This window comes from Colletotrichum karsti, assembly GCF_011947395.1.
Source record: "Colletotrichum karsti strain CkLH20 chromosome Unknown Scaffold3, whole genome shotgun sequence".
In the NCBI taxonomy this organism is placed as follows: Eukaryota; Fungi; Ascomycota; class Sordariomycetes; order Glomerellales; family Glomerellaceae; genus Colletotrichum; species Colletotrichum karsti.
Window position 1 is genome coordinate 1332460 of NW_024065903.1, and position 19268 is coordinate 1351727.

Genomic DNA, 19268 nt, shown 5'->3' on the forward strand with positions numbered 1-19268 from the left:
GGATATCTCAGACATGGCAACTTCGGATGATGGCTGGTTCTTGCGTTTTGCTCTGCCCCAGCCGTCTCCCAACGCGTGGTTCTCGTGTGCTGAGTACTCGGTATGGACAAAAACACGGACCGAGATGGAGCAAGGCCAGGATAATTGTCTCCATGGCCGATCAGGGACAACGGAGCTATTAATATGTAACGGCTCTGGTCGTCTGGGGAACTGATCGGGCTGTGACGACTCACGAGAGCTCAGGGATAAGAAGCTGATCAGCAGTTTGATGGAACACACATTGCAATTACAGGACACGAGTGCTGTCCGCGGAGCAACAAAGAAGCAAAGAGACAAACTTTTCTGAGAGAAGACACTGAGCTTGCCAGATTTGAAAAGCGATGCGAGCAACTTACAAGAAAAGATGAAACCTGGTCCTGGGGTGCATAATTTGTGAAAATGATCCTTAATACGGCTTCAAATTGGCGGCGGCAGATACTCTGGCGGTCAGGTCAGCCCTGTAGGAACCAAGGACACTGGGCCTCGGGCCTGGAGTCCCGTCGTCGAGCCCTACCGTATCCGCACCTGAGGTCTTCGCCTGAATCTCTTCAGCTGGGAAGTGTCTCCAGAATTCTGCAACAGAGACGAATGCAGGGGCTTCACCCAGCAGTTACCTAGCTTCTGGTGTGCCTGCTTTTTGCTTGGCTGCCTCATCATCAACTCGTTCAGGGTCATTTGCTTTGGGTGGAGCACATGGGGGGGTTCACGGGGTCGCTTGTGGCAAGCCGTCCAGTCAGATATGAGGAAGAAGACGAGGTGGAGAACAGACAGTGGCTGGAGCAGGAACTTGGTGCATCCACCTATGGATGCACTCTGTACCTTAGGTATTTTTGGCTTCAGATGGCTCCTCCCTTGTCCAATGCCTTCCTTCCACCATCATCGCCCGAGTCGGGCGCCGCCTGGCCAATTGAAGGCCACGTTTGCAGCCCGCCGGCTGACGGTCTTTGGTGTTTTCCTTCCCTAGGCCCTACCTTACCATTCTCAAGCCCAATGGAAAGCCCCCCCATCGCTGGCTGCTGTTGTTGGTGCTCATGACGGATACTGCTAGCGCTCTTCCTGGCCGTCCCTGCTGGCCCTGTCTTGTCTTGCATGGCCTGTGCGGATAGTTGGCATTGACAGCCCAGCCCTGCGTGCTGCTGGCTTTGATGCCGTGTCGCCGTGGCTGTCACTGAGGGTCGTCTGGTGTGTGACGGGTACCAAAGTACCAAAGTACCTCCAGGTCCAGTCCACTCGACCTCAGGCTCTGTCTCTGTCGCAAATGGATGGAAGCTTCACTGACTGCTGATGGATGCTCCCGCTGACGCTGCGGAGACCGAGGGACGCACACCACACCTGCAGCAGGGCAGCAGTAGCAGTAACATCTTCTTCTTCTTCTTCCAGTCCTTCTTCGTCCTGCCCCCAAACTTCAACCTTGAACCTTGGACCTCTCAGCAGCCGGCCTTTCTCCTCCAAAATTTCCTCTCTCCAATTCAACTGGCATGTGCCCCTGACCAGAACGCCCTCCACGACGTCCACGCATCTCAGCCTTCTTCCTGCGTCTTTGCTCACTTTCTTTGATTTGTCCCGTCGCCCTTCTTTCTGTACCGCGGCCCCAATTGCCGTTGACGTATTCCTTCGCTTTTTTGCATCCGGCAAACTGTCTCTAATTTCTAGCGAGAGACATCAAGGAAACACCTCGACCGCCTCCCACCTCCTGCATAACGACGAAACGAAACATTCCTCGCTGCCTCCTTTTCCTTATCCCCTCACGCCTGGTAGCCTTTGATCGCAACAAAACAACCCTATTGTGACGGCCGACTCGAGCTCGTCGTATTCACCATGCCGGGCTTCGCAGAGTCCTTTTGGTCCAGCGATTATGCTGCGGGTGAGTCGCCCACATGCGCAGACATGCGCTACCGCTCTATTCCCTCAGCCTGATGCTAACATTTTGCGCCAGGACTGGGCGTCCTGTTCAGCAAGTTGCAACAGGGCGTGCATGAGAACCGTCAAGTCCTTACCGTTGCCCGATTGCGTGCCGAAGCCGAAGAGATCTACAGTCAACGCTTGGGAGACATCGCGCCAGCTGCCGACAAAGTGCAAAGTGGATTCTCGAGAGATGACGGTGCCAGTGTCCGCAAGGTACGTTCAATACTGCCGCCCAAACAAAACCTTTCCAAAGACGTCTGTTAATCCGCTCCTAGGCCTACGATGGCGTTCGGACCGAGATGGAGGAGGGTGCCAAGAACCACAAGAAGATCGCACAGAACATTCGAGATCTCGTCGTCAACCCTTTCTCCCGCTGGTGCGATGCCCACGAATCTCGCATCCAGGATTCCCAGGACGAGCTGCAGGCTCGCATCAAGGCGCACGACAGACAAGCAGAACTGGTCAAGAAGCTGAGGAGCACCTACTTCAACAAGTGCCGTCTGGTTGAAGATATCGAGGAGGAGACCAAGCTCGCATTCCAAGATCCCGAGAACAGCCCGAAGAACAACATTCCCGAGATCAAGGTCTCCGAGAACAAGGAGCCCGAGAAGGAGAAGCACGAGGTCGAAGCCGAGGACGAGATGGTCGAGATTGGCGATGAATTCTACAACCCCGACCAGGTCAAGAAGATTTTGGAGCATGCGCTGAACACGATCAAGCTCGGAGAGACAAAGGTTCCTATTCTGGGAACTTACCAGAACACCTCCTCTGGCGCAGAGATTGTGGAATACCTGCAAAAGCACATGAACACCAGCAGCGTCAGCTATGCTGAGAGAATCGGACAGGACCTCATCACCAACGGATTTCTGCGCCTCATTGGCAATGTCGGCAGCTCTTTCGCAAACAGCTCCAAGATGTTCTACCAGTGGCGGCCAAAAGCCTTCAAGGCCGCTGGTGTCCCCGAAAAGAAGCAAGCTCTTGGACGCACCTTTTCCATGCCCGTTTCCGAATCGTCGGATTCGCCCGTTGTCGGAACCGTCAGCGAGTACCTTGCCAACTGGAACGTCCTCAACAACGCCCACCCCAACGAGACCCCCGCCGAGCGATTGCGCCGTGAGGCCAGAGAGGCCGACGACAAGTACAAGAGCGGTGTTCATAAGCTTGATGAGATGCGCTGCGAGTTGGAGGAGACTATTTTTCTCCACCTCCGCTTCTTGGAGCGCTGCGAACTGGACCGTCTCAAGGCCATCAAGACGGTCATTCTGGACTTCTCCGGTACCATCAGCAACGTCATCCCCAGCCTCCAATCGGCTGTCGATAACATGATGCTCTTCCAGGAGACGGTGCAACCCGCAGGAGACCTGAGGTACCTGCTGGAGAACTACCGCACCGGTAGCTTCATTCCCAGGGTCGTAGTCTATGAGAACTACTACAATAAGGTTGACGAGCAGACCTTCGGTGTGGATCTTGAGGCCAGAGCGCGTGCGGATAAGAAGCGCGTGCCCGTCATCATCACCACTATCCTGACCTACCTTGACAGCCACTACCCTGATCTGGAAGGCGACGAAGCGAGACGTAACGTCTGGCTGGTGGACGTGCCTCTGCCGCAGATTCACAAGTTGCGCGCCAAGATCAACGACGGCAAGCCCATCCCAAGCGACGTCTTTGACGAGTTCGATATCCCGACCGTAGCAAGCTTGCTCAAGCTCTACCTCCTTGAACTGCCTGGTAAGATGAGCGCACCCACCAAATCGATCGCGGAGCCACGCTAACATACCACAGATTCTCTGGTCTCGTCACATGTGTATGAAATCATCAGGACGATCTACCAGACTCAGACTTCGGACGACGATGGCTCGCGAGTTCCTGTTCTCCAGCAGACTCTGTCGCAATTGAGACTTACCAACATCGCAACGCTTGACGCCTGCATGAACCACTTTACGCGCCTAATCGACCTCACCTCGGCTGATGAAACTTACGTCTCGACCTTAGCTACTACCCTGGCGCCATGCATTCTGCGCCCTCGCACGGAGACTTCACTCACGATGGAGGAGAAGCACGCTTACCGTCTCATTCGGGATCTCTTTGCTCACAAGGACGCCATCTTCAGCGAGCTGAAGCGCATGTCTACTTTGAATCACAGTGTGTCGGTCGGCGGCAACAATAACCGCCCTCGTGCCATCAGCACCGACGAAAGCAACCGGAGAGCAAACATGGAGGAGCGGAATAGAGCTCTGCTCGAAAAGGCTGCCGGTAGCCGCGGCCGCGCTACGAGCCCCGCCCCTAGCCCTCGCGGCCACAGACGTGATCGCAGCACCGGCGGCCCCGAAACCCGCTTCCCCATCCAGACGAGCCCTCCCGGAACCGCTGGTGACCGCCAGCGGTCCAGCCTCGGCAGCGTGATTGGTGCCAAGCGCTCCAGTCTCGAGGTTCCCGGTAGCGAGACGGGCTCGCCCGCAGAGCCGACGAACGGCACGACGAACCCGGCCCCGGCTGCCGAGGGCGTTGCCGCGAGGATCCAGGCGCTCGAGTCGCCAGTAGAGAAGCGCAACAGCTTGGGTCGCAGCACTGCGAGATACTCGCTCGAACGGCGGGTGCCCATCGCACCGAGCGGAAACGACAGCGCTCCGTCGACCCCCCGCGGCGTGACGCTCGAGGACAAGCCCATGGACGATTAAGCGTTTCGGCGACTGCCATTTTGTACAGGTTGAATTTCTTGTTTTCCTTGCTTCCTTTCTTAATGTCTATTTTCTTCAAAACACCCATTTTTTGTCATGTGTGACGCCGGAAGATGGTGCGGGTATAGGAAACCAAAAAGACGAAACATTTTACTGGCTGGGGCTTGGCTGGCGGTGATTAACGACGGTGACGTCGGGAAGCGATTCCTTGTGTCCCCTTTGTATCATGTCTGTACGTACACCACGAGAGCGCGAGAGAGAAAGAGAAAGAGAGAAGGGGGCGAAGATGAGATGAGAGAGGAGATGGAAATGAGACGACGGAGAGACAGAGACAGAAAGAGAAAAGGGGGTAATCCCCCCTTTTAAACACTTCGAAGATCCAAGGTGTCAATGTTTCTCGCCGGGTGATTGAATCATGATCACGAAAAGATGAAATTGAGAAATCCACTTGCTTCTTCATTCTCATCATAAGGAAACTGTCGATTTCTTCAAGATAGCAAAGAAATCCACTAATTCACCGGCACCAAAAAAAGGGACAGGTTGTCATCGTCATAAAATAAGCTGATGCACCACCACCGCACCACGTCTTGCATTCTGTCTATATGCTACCTGGTGTTTTTCCATCCCCAAATCCCATCTGCGCCGTCGTGCCGTGTAAACCCACGATCCCATCAACTGGGACTAGGGGTATCACCCGCAATCTCCGCCATCTTGGTCGTCTTCTTCTTCTTCTTCTTTTTGGCGGGCACAACCACCGCGGGCCCCGCGTCACCACCGCTACCACCGACACCGCCCTCGAGTGCCGACGACGGTGGCGGGATGGCGGGTTGCTCCGTCTCGCCCGCGCCGTTCTCCGCGTCCTCTGTGAGCAGGACGGCCGGCGGCGCCGTCTTCTTCTTTTTCTTCTTGACGACCGTCGTCCCGTCTGCGGCGGCGGCGGCATCCTTCTTGGCCTTCTTCGTCTTCTTTTTGACGACGGTGCCGGCGACGTCGACGCCCTGCGCGACCTGGATCCGCTCATTGGCGCGCTGCATCTCGAGGCGCAACCTCTCGACCTCCTTCACCGCCTGCGCCATCTCGGCCTCCTCGCGCTGTTGCCGTTCGTAGTCGAACGGTGCCACGTGCTGGGAGGACGAGGAGCCGGAGGCCGCGTCGCCCTCGAGGCTGAGGGAACCGAGCGTGGACGAGTCGACTTGGAGCAAGCCTTGCCGTAGCTTCTTGGCGCGCGACTTGGTGAAGCTGTCCGAATTGTTCTCCGACTCGTAGTTGCGGGGCGTCGATACGCCGCTTCCCATGAGGTTTTCGTCCGCCGCGATGATGACGCGTTGGCGAGGTCGTGGTTGCGGCCGGCTGACCGGTGACGTCGGTCCGGGAGCGGAGGAGCCCAGTTTGTCGAGATCCAGCTGCATTATCGGTATGGAATCTATGTCGAGGTCTGGGCCGTTCTCCTTTTGCAGGATGTTGTGGATTGGGGTGGAGGTTCGGGGTGTGCCGCCGCCGGAGCCGCCAATGTAGAATGGGTCGTCCCGGTTGCGTTCTGCCCGTTCGAGCTTTCGCCTAGCAACGATGTCTGCATCCAGGTAGCTGTCCTCTGTTGCTTGCTGGTACGAGCTGACGACTTCCTCTGGCGCGTCGGCGATCTTGTTGATAGCCGGCTCGGCAGAGGATATGCTTGTCGGCGCAGGGCGCTGGTGATAGTAGACTTCAAAGTCGTCTGACTCGCTGGCTTCCATTGGTATGATATCCGCTTGAGAAAGCAGGTAACTGAGGTTGGGGTGAATCGGTTCGTCCAGGTCAAGACCTTCTGGTATTGGTACGTTCTTCTGCGCCCCAATGGCCACAGAGTTCAGTTCCCAACCCTGGAACAGAGATGGGATGGCTTGAGTAAGGAGGAGGGGAGCATCTTGGTGGGCATCCTCAGAAGACGGTGCCTGTCCCGAGGCCGCCTCTGCGGTCAGTTTAAGGAGTTCGATGAACTCCACCGACCTTTCTTGTACCTCCAAATTAGGGTGAAGAGCGAGTGGTTCTAGCGTGTGAATGACCCGCGCCATAAGCAGGGTGATCTTGGTCTTCCACTCGGGTGTCCAGGGTTGTCCGTCGTTGCCAGCGATGTACGCGAATATCTTGGTGACGGCTTGAAGACTTGTAGTAAGAATGTCGGGAATATGTGTGCGAGAAATAGTACGTAGGATGTTTCCGAGTGTGTCCTCAGGGAACGCTAGTTGGTTGGCGTACTCTCCGACCAACCAGGTTGTTGATTTTAAGGATGCTGACGATAGGGAGTGGCCGGCGGGTGCGTCGGCGTTGAGTTGTTGAATGATCAGATCCGCAGCTCTAACTGAAGCTCCTCGCAAAGCATGGACCTTCACGGCGACGTTCCTCAACTCATCGCCAATTCGTCCAGAGACGTCTCCGGCTGTCGATTTTCCTGAAGCGCCTGCCGAATCCAGTTCCGTCTCGACGGACCGCGGCGTCGGTGCCATACGGACAAGTTGAATAAGGACGTCGATGTACCAGTCAAAGTCCACCAGGCTGCCATAGTTATTCTGTGCACACATCGTCAAAATCCTTCCGATGACATCGCTCCTGTAATCATCTGGTAATGGAGGCTCCTCTTCCTCTTTAGTCGGCGAGTGAATGTTGACCTCCGCTTCTTCTTCAGAATCCGGTCCGGTGTCAGGACCGAGAGGCGCTCCAGGTCTTTCTCTCTTAGGTGCAGACGACTTGAGCTGTTTCATGAGGCGGCTGACGATAGACACCAAATTATCGCTGCTGACCATCCCCTGAACCAAATCCAGAGCCTTGATTCTGATCGTGATATCAGGGCTGTCGATACACTCGAGGATGACATCCTCCTGTTGCGCAACCAGGAAAGGATGTGTCAGCACAATCTTGTTGAATGCAAGTAGTGCCACGTATTTCACTGACGAAAGTTAGCTCTGCTTCACGATCTGACCAAAAATACCTACGGTTCGGGTCGCCGTCCACCATAATCATGCCTCTAAGCTTGTTCACGCAGAGAGTCGCAATCTCTTCCCGCCCGGAAATGTCATCCTCGCTACCCAAGATACCGCCCTGAATGATGCCATTGATACATTCGTATAATAATGACATGGCGGGCGTCGTCCGGATGAGTTCCGTAAGAGGCGGCAACAACTTCCTCACAAGGCGTGGCTCCAGCGGTGTCAGAGTCGCAAACTACATCTAGCGTCAGCACTCGGTCGAGACTCCATCACTCCAACTGTAACCTACCAGCTTGATCAACTTGATGGCCATCCAGTTATTTCCGCCGTCCACCAATAGCTCAAAGAGCCTCGGAGCCAATGGCAGGAAGTCATGTGGTCGTCTCCACCCCAGCTCGCAGACAACATTCACAATAGCCGCCGTGACGCTCGGGTCCTCGTCCTTGTCCATCAGGCGCTCCTTGATCTTGGGCCATGCCGCGCGCAGCGTCTCCGGGTACACTAGCGCCAAGCGGTACAGCGTTACAATCGTCTTCTTGCGGATGGCGGGGTTCGAGTGGCTGAGGCGGGGGAGGAGGTCGGAGAGAGTCGAGAGAGCGAGGGAGGGGGTGATGATGTGCGGCAGCGTGGCGATCGGGAGGGAGATTGTTGTCGCTTGGGTCGAGGTCAGATCCTAGCCGGAAGCTACGTCAGCCTTCTGATTATTATCTACAACAGAACCGCGGGCCTTCCTACCTTCTTCAAGAGATTCGTGGCCAACATGAGCACTTCGGTGTCGGGCCTGAAGCTCTGTACGGCGGCCAGGTATCCGACCCTCTTCTGGTGGTACTTCTGTGACGACATGACCTCGAGGACATGGAACGAGGCCCACGACATGTCATGCCCAACCATCTCGAGGTACACCAGCTTCAGCAGCGCCGTCGCCTTGACATCTGTCCGGAGGAAGTCTTCAGCAATCGCACGTCTCTCGCGGCTGATGGAGGGGCCGCAGCTCACCCATGTCCTGCCCGCGCACCTCGGCGCGGCATTCTTTCAAACTGTTCTGGATATACTCGCGCTCGTTGCCTTTGTGGTTTCGCAGGCCTCTGATGAGGTCGTAGAGGGATTTCTCGAACCTGTTGGGACGGTTCCAGCCACTGTCAGCGCGCCAAAGCCTCTCTCTCTCTCTCTCTCTCTCTCGCTGCGCTGTATTTCACACCTACATCTTGACGATGACAGCCCCACGCGAAGGGGCCTAAAACGGGTACGTTTCGTAGGTTTTTGCAGCTTATGACAGGTAAATGTTCGTCGCAGAAAAAGGGAAAAAACGAAAGTCGGGTCAGGTCGTCCGGGTCCTATGGCGCATCTTGAAATGGGCTCCTCCGTTGTGTGGCCGCGCAGATTCGTGACGGTGTTCAATTAGTCGTCGAGCTAAGGGATGTCGGAGTCGGGGGACGGTGATGCGGGCTGCTGTGGCTTGAACTTGGCTTGTGGAGAGCTTGCTGTGCCCGGTCAGGTAGCACCCGACTCACCACCAAAAAGCGGCTGCTCGATAATCAACCCCCACCACAAAGGTGGGTGTCTACCTGTACCGTGCACATTCTCGGCATGGAATAGCAGGCACTGTACGACGGCGGCGGCAGCCCACTAACACCGACGATTAGCTTCTTTCTCGGTCGTACCTAGCTTCTAATCGTCATTGCGCCTGCTACACAACAGCTTTTTGCGACGGCCCAGTAGAGGAACCTTGCGGCAGAATAGGGACCTGGGAAAGGGATCCTTGTATTTCTCTACTTCACTCTCGTTTCTATAACCTGTACAACATGAACATGGCTTGTTAAGCTTTCGAGTTTCCACTCCCTCAATACATCGCGAACCTCCTCGACCACCTCCCGACTCGACTCAACTTGAAGAAGACGGCACACGACACCTCCAATGGCGACCGCGCGCCCAGCCTTACGAATTTTCTCCCCCCTGAGAACGATCCACCGAACACCCGTCGTCCGGACACAACCCCCAGCACGACACTTCTTCAACCTCCCAAACCTCTCCTCCACCCCCGAACCGCAAGTCCTCACGGCCTCCCGAACCCTCCCATACCCATCGGCGCAACTCTACGACGTAATCTCGGACGTGGACTCGTACTCCTCCTTCGTGCCCTACTGCGCGCAATCCCGCGTCACACAATGGAGTGCCCCCGATGAGAACGGCCGCAAGTGGCCCGCCCAAGCCGACCTGCGCGTGGGCTGGGGCGGCTTCGAGGAGACCTTCACGAGCAGGCTGCACTGCGTGCCGGGCCGGAGCGTCGAGGCCGTCAGCGGCGCGGACGTGGAGGGGGCCGCTCCCGGGAACGGAGGCGAGGGCGGCGCGGTGTTCAGGAGTCTGGTGACAAAGTGGCAGCTGCGGCCGCTGACTACGGGGACCGGCACCGAGGTGGACTTGGTCATCAGGTTCCAGTTCGCGAACCCCTTGTACTCGGCAGTGAGTGCTGCCGTCTCCGAAAAGGTGGCCGGCGTTATGATTCAGGCTTTCGAAAAGCGTGTCAAGGCTGTCCTGGGCAGACCGAGGATATAATGAATAGGCGGCCGTACTTAGAACATAGACTATTAGACGAATGGACGCGAAGCACTAAGAGAAGCCGGCTCATTAAGGAACAGAATCGAAGGTATTTTTGTATCGAAATGCAAGGCATCTACCTCCAACCGCACAAAAAAAAAAAAAGTGCAATTCTAATAAAACACATGGTCTTGTCCTTTCCCTTTTCTTGCGCCGTATCCGAAACGTATCGTGCCTCCTCCACCTTTCTTGATGCATGATTCCCCGAAAATGTGTGGTCTTGTGCGAGTATTATTTTCAGCCATGCATTCCATTCCAGACTTCATTCCTCCATAGCTCGTGCTCCGGGCATAAATGCGTTATAGACGTCGAACCGAGCCGTGAGTCCTTGAGATGCATTGCGTACATACAATTGACCCTGTGAAGATTCGATAAAAGTAGACAAAACAAAACGCGACGAGGTATCATGCGTAAATCAAAACGATCCCAACCGCAGATTCATAGCAAGTCTTTCTGATAGCTGCAAAGAGAAACGGCTCCCTGCAGGGCTATTTCTTGTGGCCCCTATTTCTTGTTAGTAAGTATCCAAACACTTCTCAGACATGACTACTCACTTCTTCTTCGGCGGGGGTTTCCCGCCAGCCATCCAGCTAAGCATAGAACCCCTAGGCTTTGGCTTCTTTTCGGGTGGTGCAGCATTCACGATATTGACACCATGAGGGAGACCATCGGGACGCACTCGCGGAGGCGGCGGTCCACCACCACGACCCGGCCAGCCGGGGGGGCCTGGAGGTGGTGGCATGGGGCCGCCAGGCCTAACATTCGGCGGTATACCCATGGACGGCGGCCTTCCTTGGCGGGCCTGCCCAGGTGGTATTGGACCATGAGGCCTCATACCCGGGGGGAACATGCCAGGGGCTGCGGGGGGTGGTGGTTTGTTTTCCATGGGCCACATCTTCATCTCAATAGTCCAGTCAGGCTCGACAACCTTCTCCCAGATCTGCGGGAGGATGATCTCGCCGTTAGGACCGATAAGATCGTAGTGTCCCTCTTGGACGTGCGGCCCAATGACATCCACATGGAGAAAGGCTTGCTTGATCAGCTCTTCCATGCCCTACAGATATGTTAGCTGAATGTCTCGCAAGGCATTGAACGGCTCGAAACGTACCCCCCATGTAGCACAAATGTGGAAAGGGAAGCTGAATTTACGCCCCACAGCGTCCTTGAATTTGATCGGCAGCTTGTCTTTGACCTTCTTGGTCTCCGCTTCATACTTGGCCTTGGCGTCTTCGGCAGCTTTCTTCTTGAGCTCATCTTCAGCCTTCTTAGCCGCAGCGGCAGCAGCTTCGGCCTCGGCCTTCGCCTTGGCCTCAGCTTCCAGCTTATCGCGAGCCTCTTTCTCGGCCTTCTCTTTCATTTCCGTCTCGTACTTCGTCTTGGCCGCAGCAGCGTCTGCCGCAGCCTTCTTCTCGGCTTCGATCTTGTCGCGGGCTTCCTTTTCGGCCTTCTCTTTCATCTCGGCCTCATATTTGGCCTTGGCAGCAGCAGCTTCCTCCGCCGCCTTCTTCTCAGCAGCAATCTTGTCGCGAGCCTCCTTCTCGGCCTGCGCCTTCATGTCTGCCTCGTACTTGGCTTTCGCGGCGGCGTCTTCAGCAGCCTTCTTCTCGGCAGCGATTCTGGCATCTTCCTGGGCCTTGATGGCCAACTCCAGCTTCAGCTGAGCAGCCGCCTCCGCTTCGGCCCTAGCCTTTGCTTCGGCAGCCTTTGCTGCGGCCTGAGCCCTCATCTCGGCCTCGTATTTTTCTCTTGCCTCACGCTCTGCCCGAGCCATGGCTTCTTTGTGCCTCTTTTCTCTCTCCTCCTCGGCTTTACGTTCCAGCTCGATAGCTTCACGTGCAGCCTGCTCGGCCTCCTTCTTGGCCCTTTCGATCTCCCTCTTCGCCTCCTCTTGGGCCTTTCTCATTTCCTCCATTCGTCGCGCGATGGCGTCTTCTGTATCCTTGCGGATCTTCTCTTCAAGCTCGCGTCGCCTTTCGGCCTCCTCCTTCCGGGCTTGTTCCGCCTTGAAAGCCTCCAGCTGCTCCTGCAACTTGATCTTCTCTGGGTCTGGCTTTGGCGGGGAGGGCGGTGCGGCTGGCGCAGGGGTCTTGGGCGGAGCCACCTCCGTGGGCGGGGGCGGCGGTGCGGGTTGAGAATAGAGGAACTGGGCCATGTGCTGCGGCATCTGGTAACCTCCCGGGCCGTAGTAGGCCGGGGCCTGTGGCTGCTGGTAGGGCATCATGGCATCGTACTGGTTGCCACGACCATCTCCGAAGTAGCTCTGGCCGCCTCCGTTGGACATTGGCGAAAAAGGGTTATGGCCAGGGGGCTGGGGCTGGTAGCCGTAAGGAACCATTGAGTGCTGGTTTGGGGGAGGCCCATATGGGCTGCCGCCCATAGGATAGCCACCTACGTGACTTTGAGGATAGGCATTTGGTGCGTGACCGCGGCCGCCGAAGTAGGGGTTGTGGCCTCCAGGGCCCTGGACCTGCTGGCCGGCATGAGGGTTCGGAGGTGCATGACCGCCATAGCCGCCGCGGTGGCCGTATGACGGCTGGTATTCGTCGGGATCCACGCTTTCTGGGGGATTCGGCACTGAACCGGGCCGAAATGCGGGAGGGTAGGCGGGTTGAGCGGGACGGTGAGGCAGTTGGTGATAACGAGACGCGGCTCGAGGTGCTTGCGGGCGGTAGGACCTGTGGGGGCTCACGGAAGCGGAATCTTCTGGGCCGAGGTCTTCTCCGTCGTCGTAGTCGTCAGAGTAGCTCTCGTTCTGTTCGCCAGACTCTGAGCTTGTGGTTTGGTAGCGATCCTCGTCGTCAGTGAGTGAGTCGGAAGTTGTTCCCGAGCGTGGGGCAAAACGTCCTTGTAAATGGCGTCTTCCGGAATGTGTTAGTTGAGTGGTGCCTTGGGCGAATGCCACCAAGTCGATTGTCTCCTGGCCTAGTTGAAAAGTACAACACTTACGACATGGGGAAGTGTGTGTCGGTGAAGACCCTTTACTCACGACGAGCTCGAGAGAGAGCCGGAGCAAAGGGATAAATTGGACGAAAAAGGTCGGACGAGGTTGGCGAGGATAGGGCTTCCGCTATGGGAAACCGAGAGGAACTGAGTGTGGGAGCTGGAGCAGCGTTCGCCCTTGTGCGCTTGAGTGGATGAGGAGGGGTTATCCAAGCATGGAAGAGTGGTAGGCGGCAACAAGACCAAAGTGCGGATGATGGGCGCGTTGGGACGAACGGTGATCAGATGACGAACTCTCGATGTGAGCAAGGGCGGGTTTTGGGAGGAAAGAAAGTTTGGAAATTTGTGAGAGTGAGTAGAGAAATCGAGTTGCAAGACGGGCGATTTGCGAAAATTGAGGGGTGGGCGTGGGCGTGGGCGTTGGCGGCAGTCGGCGGGTGGATATTCGTTCGTGGGCTCCTGGATGTAGCCGGGAAGGCCCCTGCTATTTGGCCAAAGATCGTGCAGTTGGGCGCAAAAGGAAGCGCGATTGGGTGCGAGGGAAACAGTGGCAGCTGGGTGCTGGGCAGCTATTGCGGGTCTGTCGACCGCTCCGTTCAAGGCGTAAGACAAGGTTGTATGCACCAAACTAAGCCGCAGCCACCGCAGTCTAAACAAATCGGCCGGGCCTGGCTGGTTGGTCGCCTTGGGCAGCTGGATTGCCCTGATTTCTCGGAGAGGAGGTAGAAGGGTGGCGATGCGATGCGGTGCGCTGCGCTGCGCTGTAATGCGAGGCGAGGCGAGTGGGAGGGAGGAGGAGCAGAAGAGAGCGAGCCGAGTGGAAGAGGTGAGGAGGGTAAAGTGAAGACAGAGCCCCAATTGTGGTTGTTGTTCAGGTTCTCGCTGTTAGCCCTTCTTTTCCCTCTTCTGGGATCCGGGAGCCGGCAGACAGGTGTTGTCGGTGAGAAAAGTGCGGGAAACAAGTCCAGCGATACGACGGTCTTGGTCAATTTTGGGTATCTAGGGGTGCTGCTAAGAAGCTACCAATCTCAGATCAGCGACATTCGGAAGAATCATGTGGAATTGAATTGACGAGACGCCATGCCCATGTTGACATGGGGCACGAGCCTGGACATGGAACACGGACACACAGACATAATGGGAAGCCCCAAAAGGGAGAGTGGAGGGGAAGCCGTGGCCTGGGGCGGTAGGGAAGAAGAGGAGAGGAGGAGAGGAGGGGAGGGGGAAAGACCAGGCCAGACCAGCACCGAACGAACCCGACCAAGACCAAGGTACTTCGTACCTAGGAACAAGCAAGCAACCCCGCCATTCTCAGCCCGCATTTTGGAAGGGAAAAAAACAACAAAAATTGAGACAAGTGGCCACCAAACCTCCGTACCTGACGCTGACGGCACGGTAGTATAGGGCAGGGCAAGCAGGCAGAGAGGCAGGCAGAATTGACCAACATCTAATCGCAGGTGAGAGAACGGCCGGCGGGGACGATGGAATGGAGAAGGAGGCAGGCTACGGCGGGGTGTCCAGGCGGCGGTCTCGAAGCCCCCTTGCTTTGTTGTCCCACTTGGAAGCCGATGGATCGTGGGCCACACTCACTCACACTGCTGGGCGATGGAATGTCATTGAATGACCGTCAGCAGCCGGACACCGGCTTGTGTCATGGATCCAACGCTGCCCCTCCCTCCAGCGGCCACCAGCCGAAGCTGTTGACTGAAGACTGAAGTACTGCGCAGCGCGACGTACAGAGCACCCGAAATCAATCAAATGCAGCCAACAACGACAACAACAATAACAACACCGACGGCGACACCGGAAGCTGGTTGCCCTGAGGACAGCCCGCGAGTAGGTATTGAGGTAGGTAAGGTAAGGTACGGAGGAACATGTGGGATGTAGGTAGCCGGCACTTGGCAGCTTGTTGACAGGGAAGACGCAGAGCAGAAAGCCAGTCGTGAAAACCCATCCAAGACATGCCTATTCGCATGGCCAGTGACAGAAACGCGAGGGATAGAGCAGGCAAAACGCAGTGAAGTGGCATGGGAAAGCCGAAAAAGCGCGTCGCGACGAAGACGTTGAAAACTGCATTTCGCGTACCTTTCTTTGGCTTTGTTCTCCTTCTTATGTGTGTTTGTTTCTGGCGAGTGCGATGGACGACGTTAGGACAGAGCCACGCCGTCTGAGACCCGAGACCTGACAAGAAACAGATGACGGGAGATCAGATGCACGCGTGGACCCGTCAATCTGGCCGTCTGTTGCTGTTTTGGTCGGGGAGCGTTTTCTGGAATCTGGTAATCTAGAATCTGTCGACGTTCGGATAAGACAGTGGATGGTGACAGATCAGGGATGAGAGGTACGTACCTGCCTTAGGTACCTGACTCTATGCCGACACCGACTCCGACTGTTCTGTTCGCTCTGTGGCTCAACCGTCCAGTCTATTCGCACGCCAGCCGATGTTTCTCGCTTCGCTGTCTCGGTGAGGAACGTGCTTCAGGCGTGGTTTTTGGCTCCGTTGCGGGACGGTCCTAGGCGTTCGTTTATGCTGGTGGGGCCTGTACGGTCAACCGGCCGGGAGTACCCTTTTTTTGAGTTTGGAATGCTTCTTCTCTTTAGTCTTAGAAAAGAAGAGGGAGGGGCAAGCAAATGGATGTTGAAAGCAAGAGAGAAGAACTGGAAGAAATTGGGGGTCGAAAATGTGTGCGTTTAAGCAGGCTGGATGAGACGTCGCAAAGTATTTATCTGACAGGAGAACGATGGGAAGGAGGGAGGGGGTCGAGTCGACTCGAGTCGAGCCGGGATTGGGGGCGGCGAAAACAATCCAACAGCGTGGTTCTTCTGCTCCGACTATCTTACAAAGTACTGGACGTCTAGACTCGCGACTTATTATTACTCGCACCTGTATGTTAAGGGCTCGAGACGGACGGATAACCAGTGAGAGTGCTTCATGTGGACTGCACAGCACAGGCAACCGTCAGCTTCGAATTCTAGGTAGTAGGTCTCTTCTCTCAAGTCAGTGTCGTCGTCTGGTCTGGTCTGGCCTGGCCTGCTCTCCCCTCTTCGCCTATATTACCGCCTCGCAGGAGACTAACACACCGCAAGAAACGGTACCTCGGGCGACTCGCGAGGGCGCCGCATCCGCACTGGCTGCGCAAGACGTAAGCCGGAACCAAGGCGTTAGATGTACCTCAAGTACAGATATTACCTACGACAGCCGCAGCTTTTAGTCTTTCTGTCGTGTGCCAGCCTGCTTGCCGTCCCGCCGTCGAGCTATACCATTCTCGCAATGCCCACCCACCTCGCCTGGTTCGTTGGTCTTGGTTTGCTTGGCTACCGCGATTCTATGCAGTCAATTCGCGGCCGGTTTCACAATGTGGGCACGTAGGCAGTGCCACTGACAACGATACTATTCCCACAATCTGACTGAATGACAGTATCTCTGTCTTTTCACGGGGCGGTGATGAGGCAGCTGCTGTTGACGCCACAGCTGGTTCGGGCCTTGACAAAGTCTGTTCGGCGCACATGTCATTGTGTTGAGGTGGCAGAGGAAAAACTGCGCCCGATTTTCGAGATGTTCTTTGCAACAGCAATTTTCCACTGTTGCATGAAACAACTGGTCTGACGTGGTTGACGACAGCGGCATTTGGCTCTCCCTGTTTGCTCGAGGCGCCGGGCTGTTCGAGAACACGCAGATAAGAGTGGCGAGTCCGAGACGGTACCGGTGTACGGAGTGTTGGCTTGATGGCATGGCATTGCCCGGATATATAAGTGACACCTGAACCTCGTCAGCCCAAGTTGATTGGCATTTCGGCATCTCAACACATCTTCAACATCTGAAATGGCGCGTGCTCGACAAACTTCTGCCATGATCCGACGGGTCAGAATGTTATGCCTCTTAGATCGACTCGACAAGGGTCTCGAATGACGGTGCCTGAGATCCATCCGTGGATCAACTCACTGACTCACTGCCAGCACATGCTGTGGGCCTTGTTAGTTGTCGGGCTCCCAACAATATTCGTACCTTCGTATCCTTTGATCACATGCAGCCCTGCGACATGCTGCGACCTGGTCTGCCTCCATTGGGCACATTTACGGGTGTGGCCGCGACGGGAACGATAGAACCGGGAAGGAAATGACTTGAATAATTCATTGAAACGTATTAGGTGGCCGTCTCTAGTCCTCCAGTAAAAACATGTCTGCTGTGGATTTGGTACAAATTTCTGCCCAATCGCCAAACTGAGAAAAAAGGCACGAAGCCTCTCTATTCGACATGATGACGACGCCTGCTTTACGCCCGAATATTAGGAAAATGCTGCCCGCTTCTCCCGTTATCGTGTTCCGTGACTGGGCAACGTGTCCGCGATTGGCCGGCAAACACCAACGAGACTCGAGTGATTTCAGTCGCACGTGGATGATCCGCTGCAGACATGACGCCGACCAGGGCCCGAATGTTCCGAATGCCCGTCAATTTCGACGAGCAGCATGCCGCCCAAAATCGACAATGCCTTGCATGAAGCAAGCTGGCATGCCGCTATGCCAACGTGACCCAATTGTCACCGGATCAGTTAGGGTAAGACTGTTTGCTTGTTGCTAAAGGCTCGTCGCTCATCTCACAAGGTCCACTGACTCCTTGGAGAGCAAGTCTCGCGCCGCAGCCACTTCCGATTCGTCGTAGCCCTGCCAAAGCTTGTCCTGCGCACCATTGCGACGCACAATCTCGGCCAGCTTCTGCGTGGCCACCTCGTTGAGCTTCTGTAACGTGCTGGTTTTGGGAAGAGCCCAGTCGTCAGAACCCGTTTGCCTGGAGGGCTTTGAGGGCTCGTTGAGGAGTTTGTTCGTGACCTTGGAGTACCGTTAGCTGCCATCCATCGACAAGAGCCGGTCTACTTACTAGCTTCAAGCCATAATAACCACGGAGATAGTCGTCACAAAGCTCAATGCTGCGAGCGAATCTCTTGACAGATTCGGCTAGTTGTTGCTGCGAAGTACTGTCTGAGGCTGAAGCGGCCATATACAGCACTTCACCCATGCGAGCATGGATCTAACGTCATTTAGCAACACAAAGCAGCAACCAGGGCACCTTTACGTGACTAACATTCCATGCGTTCGGCGTCAATACCAGAACTTCCTCGAGCGCGAAGATGGACTGCGAGTACAAGCCTTGGGACAGGTACAGGTCTGCAAGCTCCGCCCAAGCTTCCGCATCGGTAGGGGAGAAGTCGACGAGCGAGTTGAGAGCCGTGATTGCGTCCGATATCTTGCCGGTTGACTTGAGAAGCGCGATGCGCCGTTTCGCGACAGGCTGTGAGGGGTCAGCTGAAGCTGCAATGCCAAACGGCCATCACCAAACCCACAATATTCGTGGCATTCTGTCCCAGAATGGTCTCGTACTCCTTGAGCACCTGCACCAGCTCTCCATCATTATCAGCTTCCGCCTCCTTCACCAGCCCCTTGAACGCCATGATGCGCTCGTTGTCATCCCCAAAGCGGATGACCAGCCTCTCCAGGCATTGGTGCGCTGCTTGACTATCTCCAGTTCGAAGACAGGCCAACAGCAGGTTTTCGTATATAATCCACGTCTCTGGTGTCTCTGATGCGGAGAAGAGTGACACTAAGGGCGATGATGAAAACGCCTTGGGGTTGTTTCGCAGAATCGTCGGCGCTTGCTGGGCGAGCTCCAAGGCCTCGGCCGGGGACAGGTGGCCCTGAGGGCGCACGAGAGATGGAGCCATGTTGCCGTTATGCGATGGCAGAACTCGATTCGGTCGTAGTCGGGAGTTATCGTTGGACTTTGGGGCGTCTGAGATTTGTAGTACTGATTCGCTTAGGTTCTAGGTGATCGTGATTGTTGTCGTCGATTGAAGGAACGTTGAAGCACCCTGTTGGCACATACTCCCAACTAAGCTCGGAGGGCCAGGCACGCGGCGCCGACCAACCTGCGGATCCAGTACTGCGCTACGCCCACCCGCGGCCCAGCATTTTAAGGTCCATGCTTCTAGGTTACCTACCTCATTGGCTGGGTCGGCAGCCGGCGGTTCGTCGCACCGGCGGCTGCCCCACTACAACTTTTTCGCAAACAAAAACTTCAACGAGCGCCAAAATTTACTGGTTCCTTCCTCTTCTCAACACTTCCTGCGCCAAACAGAAACCTGGAGATTTCAGG

At 55.9% G+C, this 19268-nt stretch overlaps 4 protein-coding genes across 4 annotated transcripts; 2 read left to right on the plus strand and 2 right to left on the minus strand.

The window, feature by feature from the left end:
* Positions 1–1857: 1857 nt before the first annotated feature.
* CkaCkLH20_01454 (uncharacterized protein) lies at positions 1858–4622 on the plus strand (the record flags this gene model as incomplete). Its single annotated transcript, XM_038884173.1, has 4 exons — positions 1858–1903; positions 1976–2157; positions 2220–3672; positions 3727–4622. The coding sequence occupies 4 exons, from the start codon at positions 1858–1860 to the stop codon at positions 4620–4622; spliced, it is 2577 nt and encodes an 858-aa protein (XP_038750765.1).
* Positions 4623–5293: 671 nt separating this feature from the next.
* Positions 5294–8666, minus strand: CkaCkLH20_01455 (uncharacterized protein; the record flags this gene model as incomplete). Its single annotated transcript, XM_038884174.1, has 5 exons — positions 5294–7545; positions 7592–7820; positions 7875–8258; positions 8321–8517; positions 8582–8666. 5 exons carry the CDS (start codon positions 8664–8666, stop codon positions 5294–5296), a joined length of 3147 nt encoding a protein of 1048 aa, XP_038750766.1.
* An 833-nt stretch (positions 8667–9499) lies between these two features.
* CkaCkLH20_01456 (cyclase dehydrase family protein) lies at positions 9500–10138 on the plus strand (the record flags this gene model as incomplete). The annotated part of the gene is made up of 1 exon (XM_038884175.1): positions 9500–10138. The coding sequence occupies one exon, from the start codon at positions 9500–9502 to the stop codon at positions 10136–10138; it is 639 nt and encodes a 212-aa protein (XP_038750767.1).
* A 592-nt stretch (positions 10139–10730) lies between these two features.
* Positions 10731–18837, minus strand: CkaCkLH20_01457 (kinetoplast-associated protein kap; the record flags this gene model as incomplete). Its single annotated transcript, XM_038884176.1, has 6 exons — positions 10731–11234; positions 11289–12932; positions 17720–17947; positions 17997–18146; positions 18201–18407; positions 18460–18837. 6 exons carry the CDS (start codon positions 18835–18837, stop codon positions 10731–10733), a joined length of 3111 nt encoding a protein of 1036 aa, XP_038750768.1.
* Positions 18838–19268: the final 431 nt, after the last annotated feature.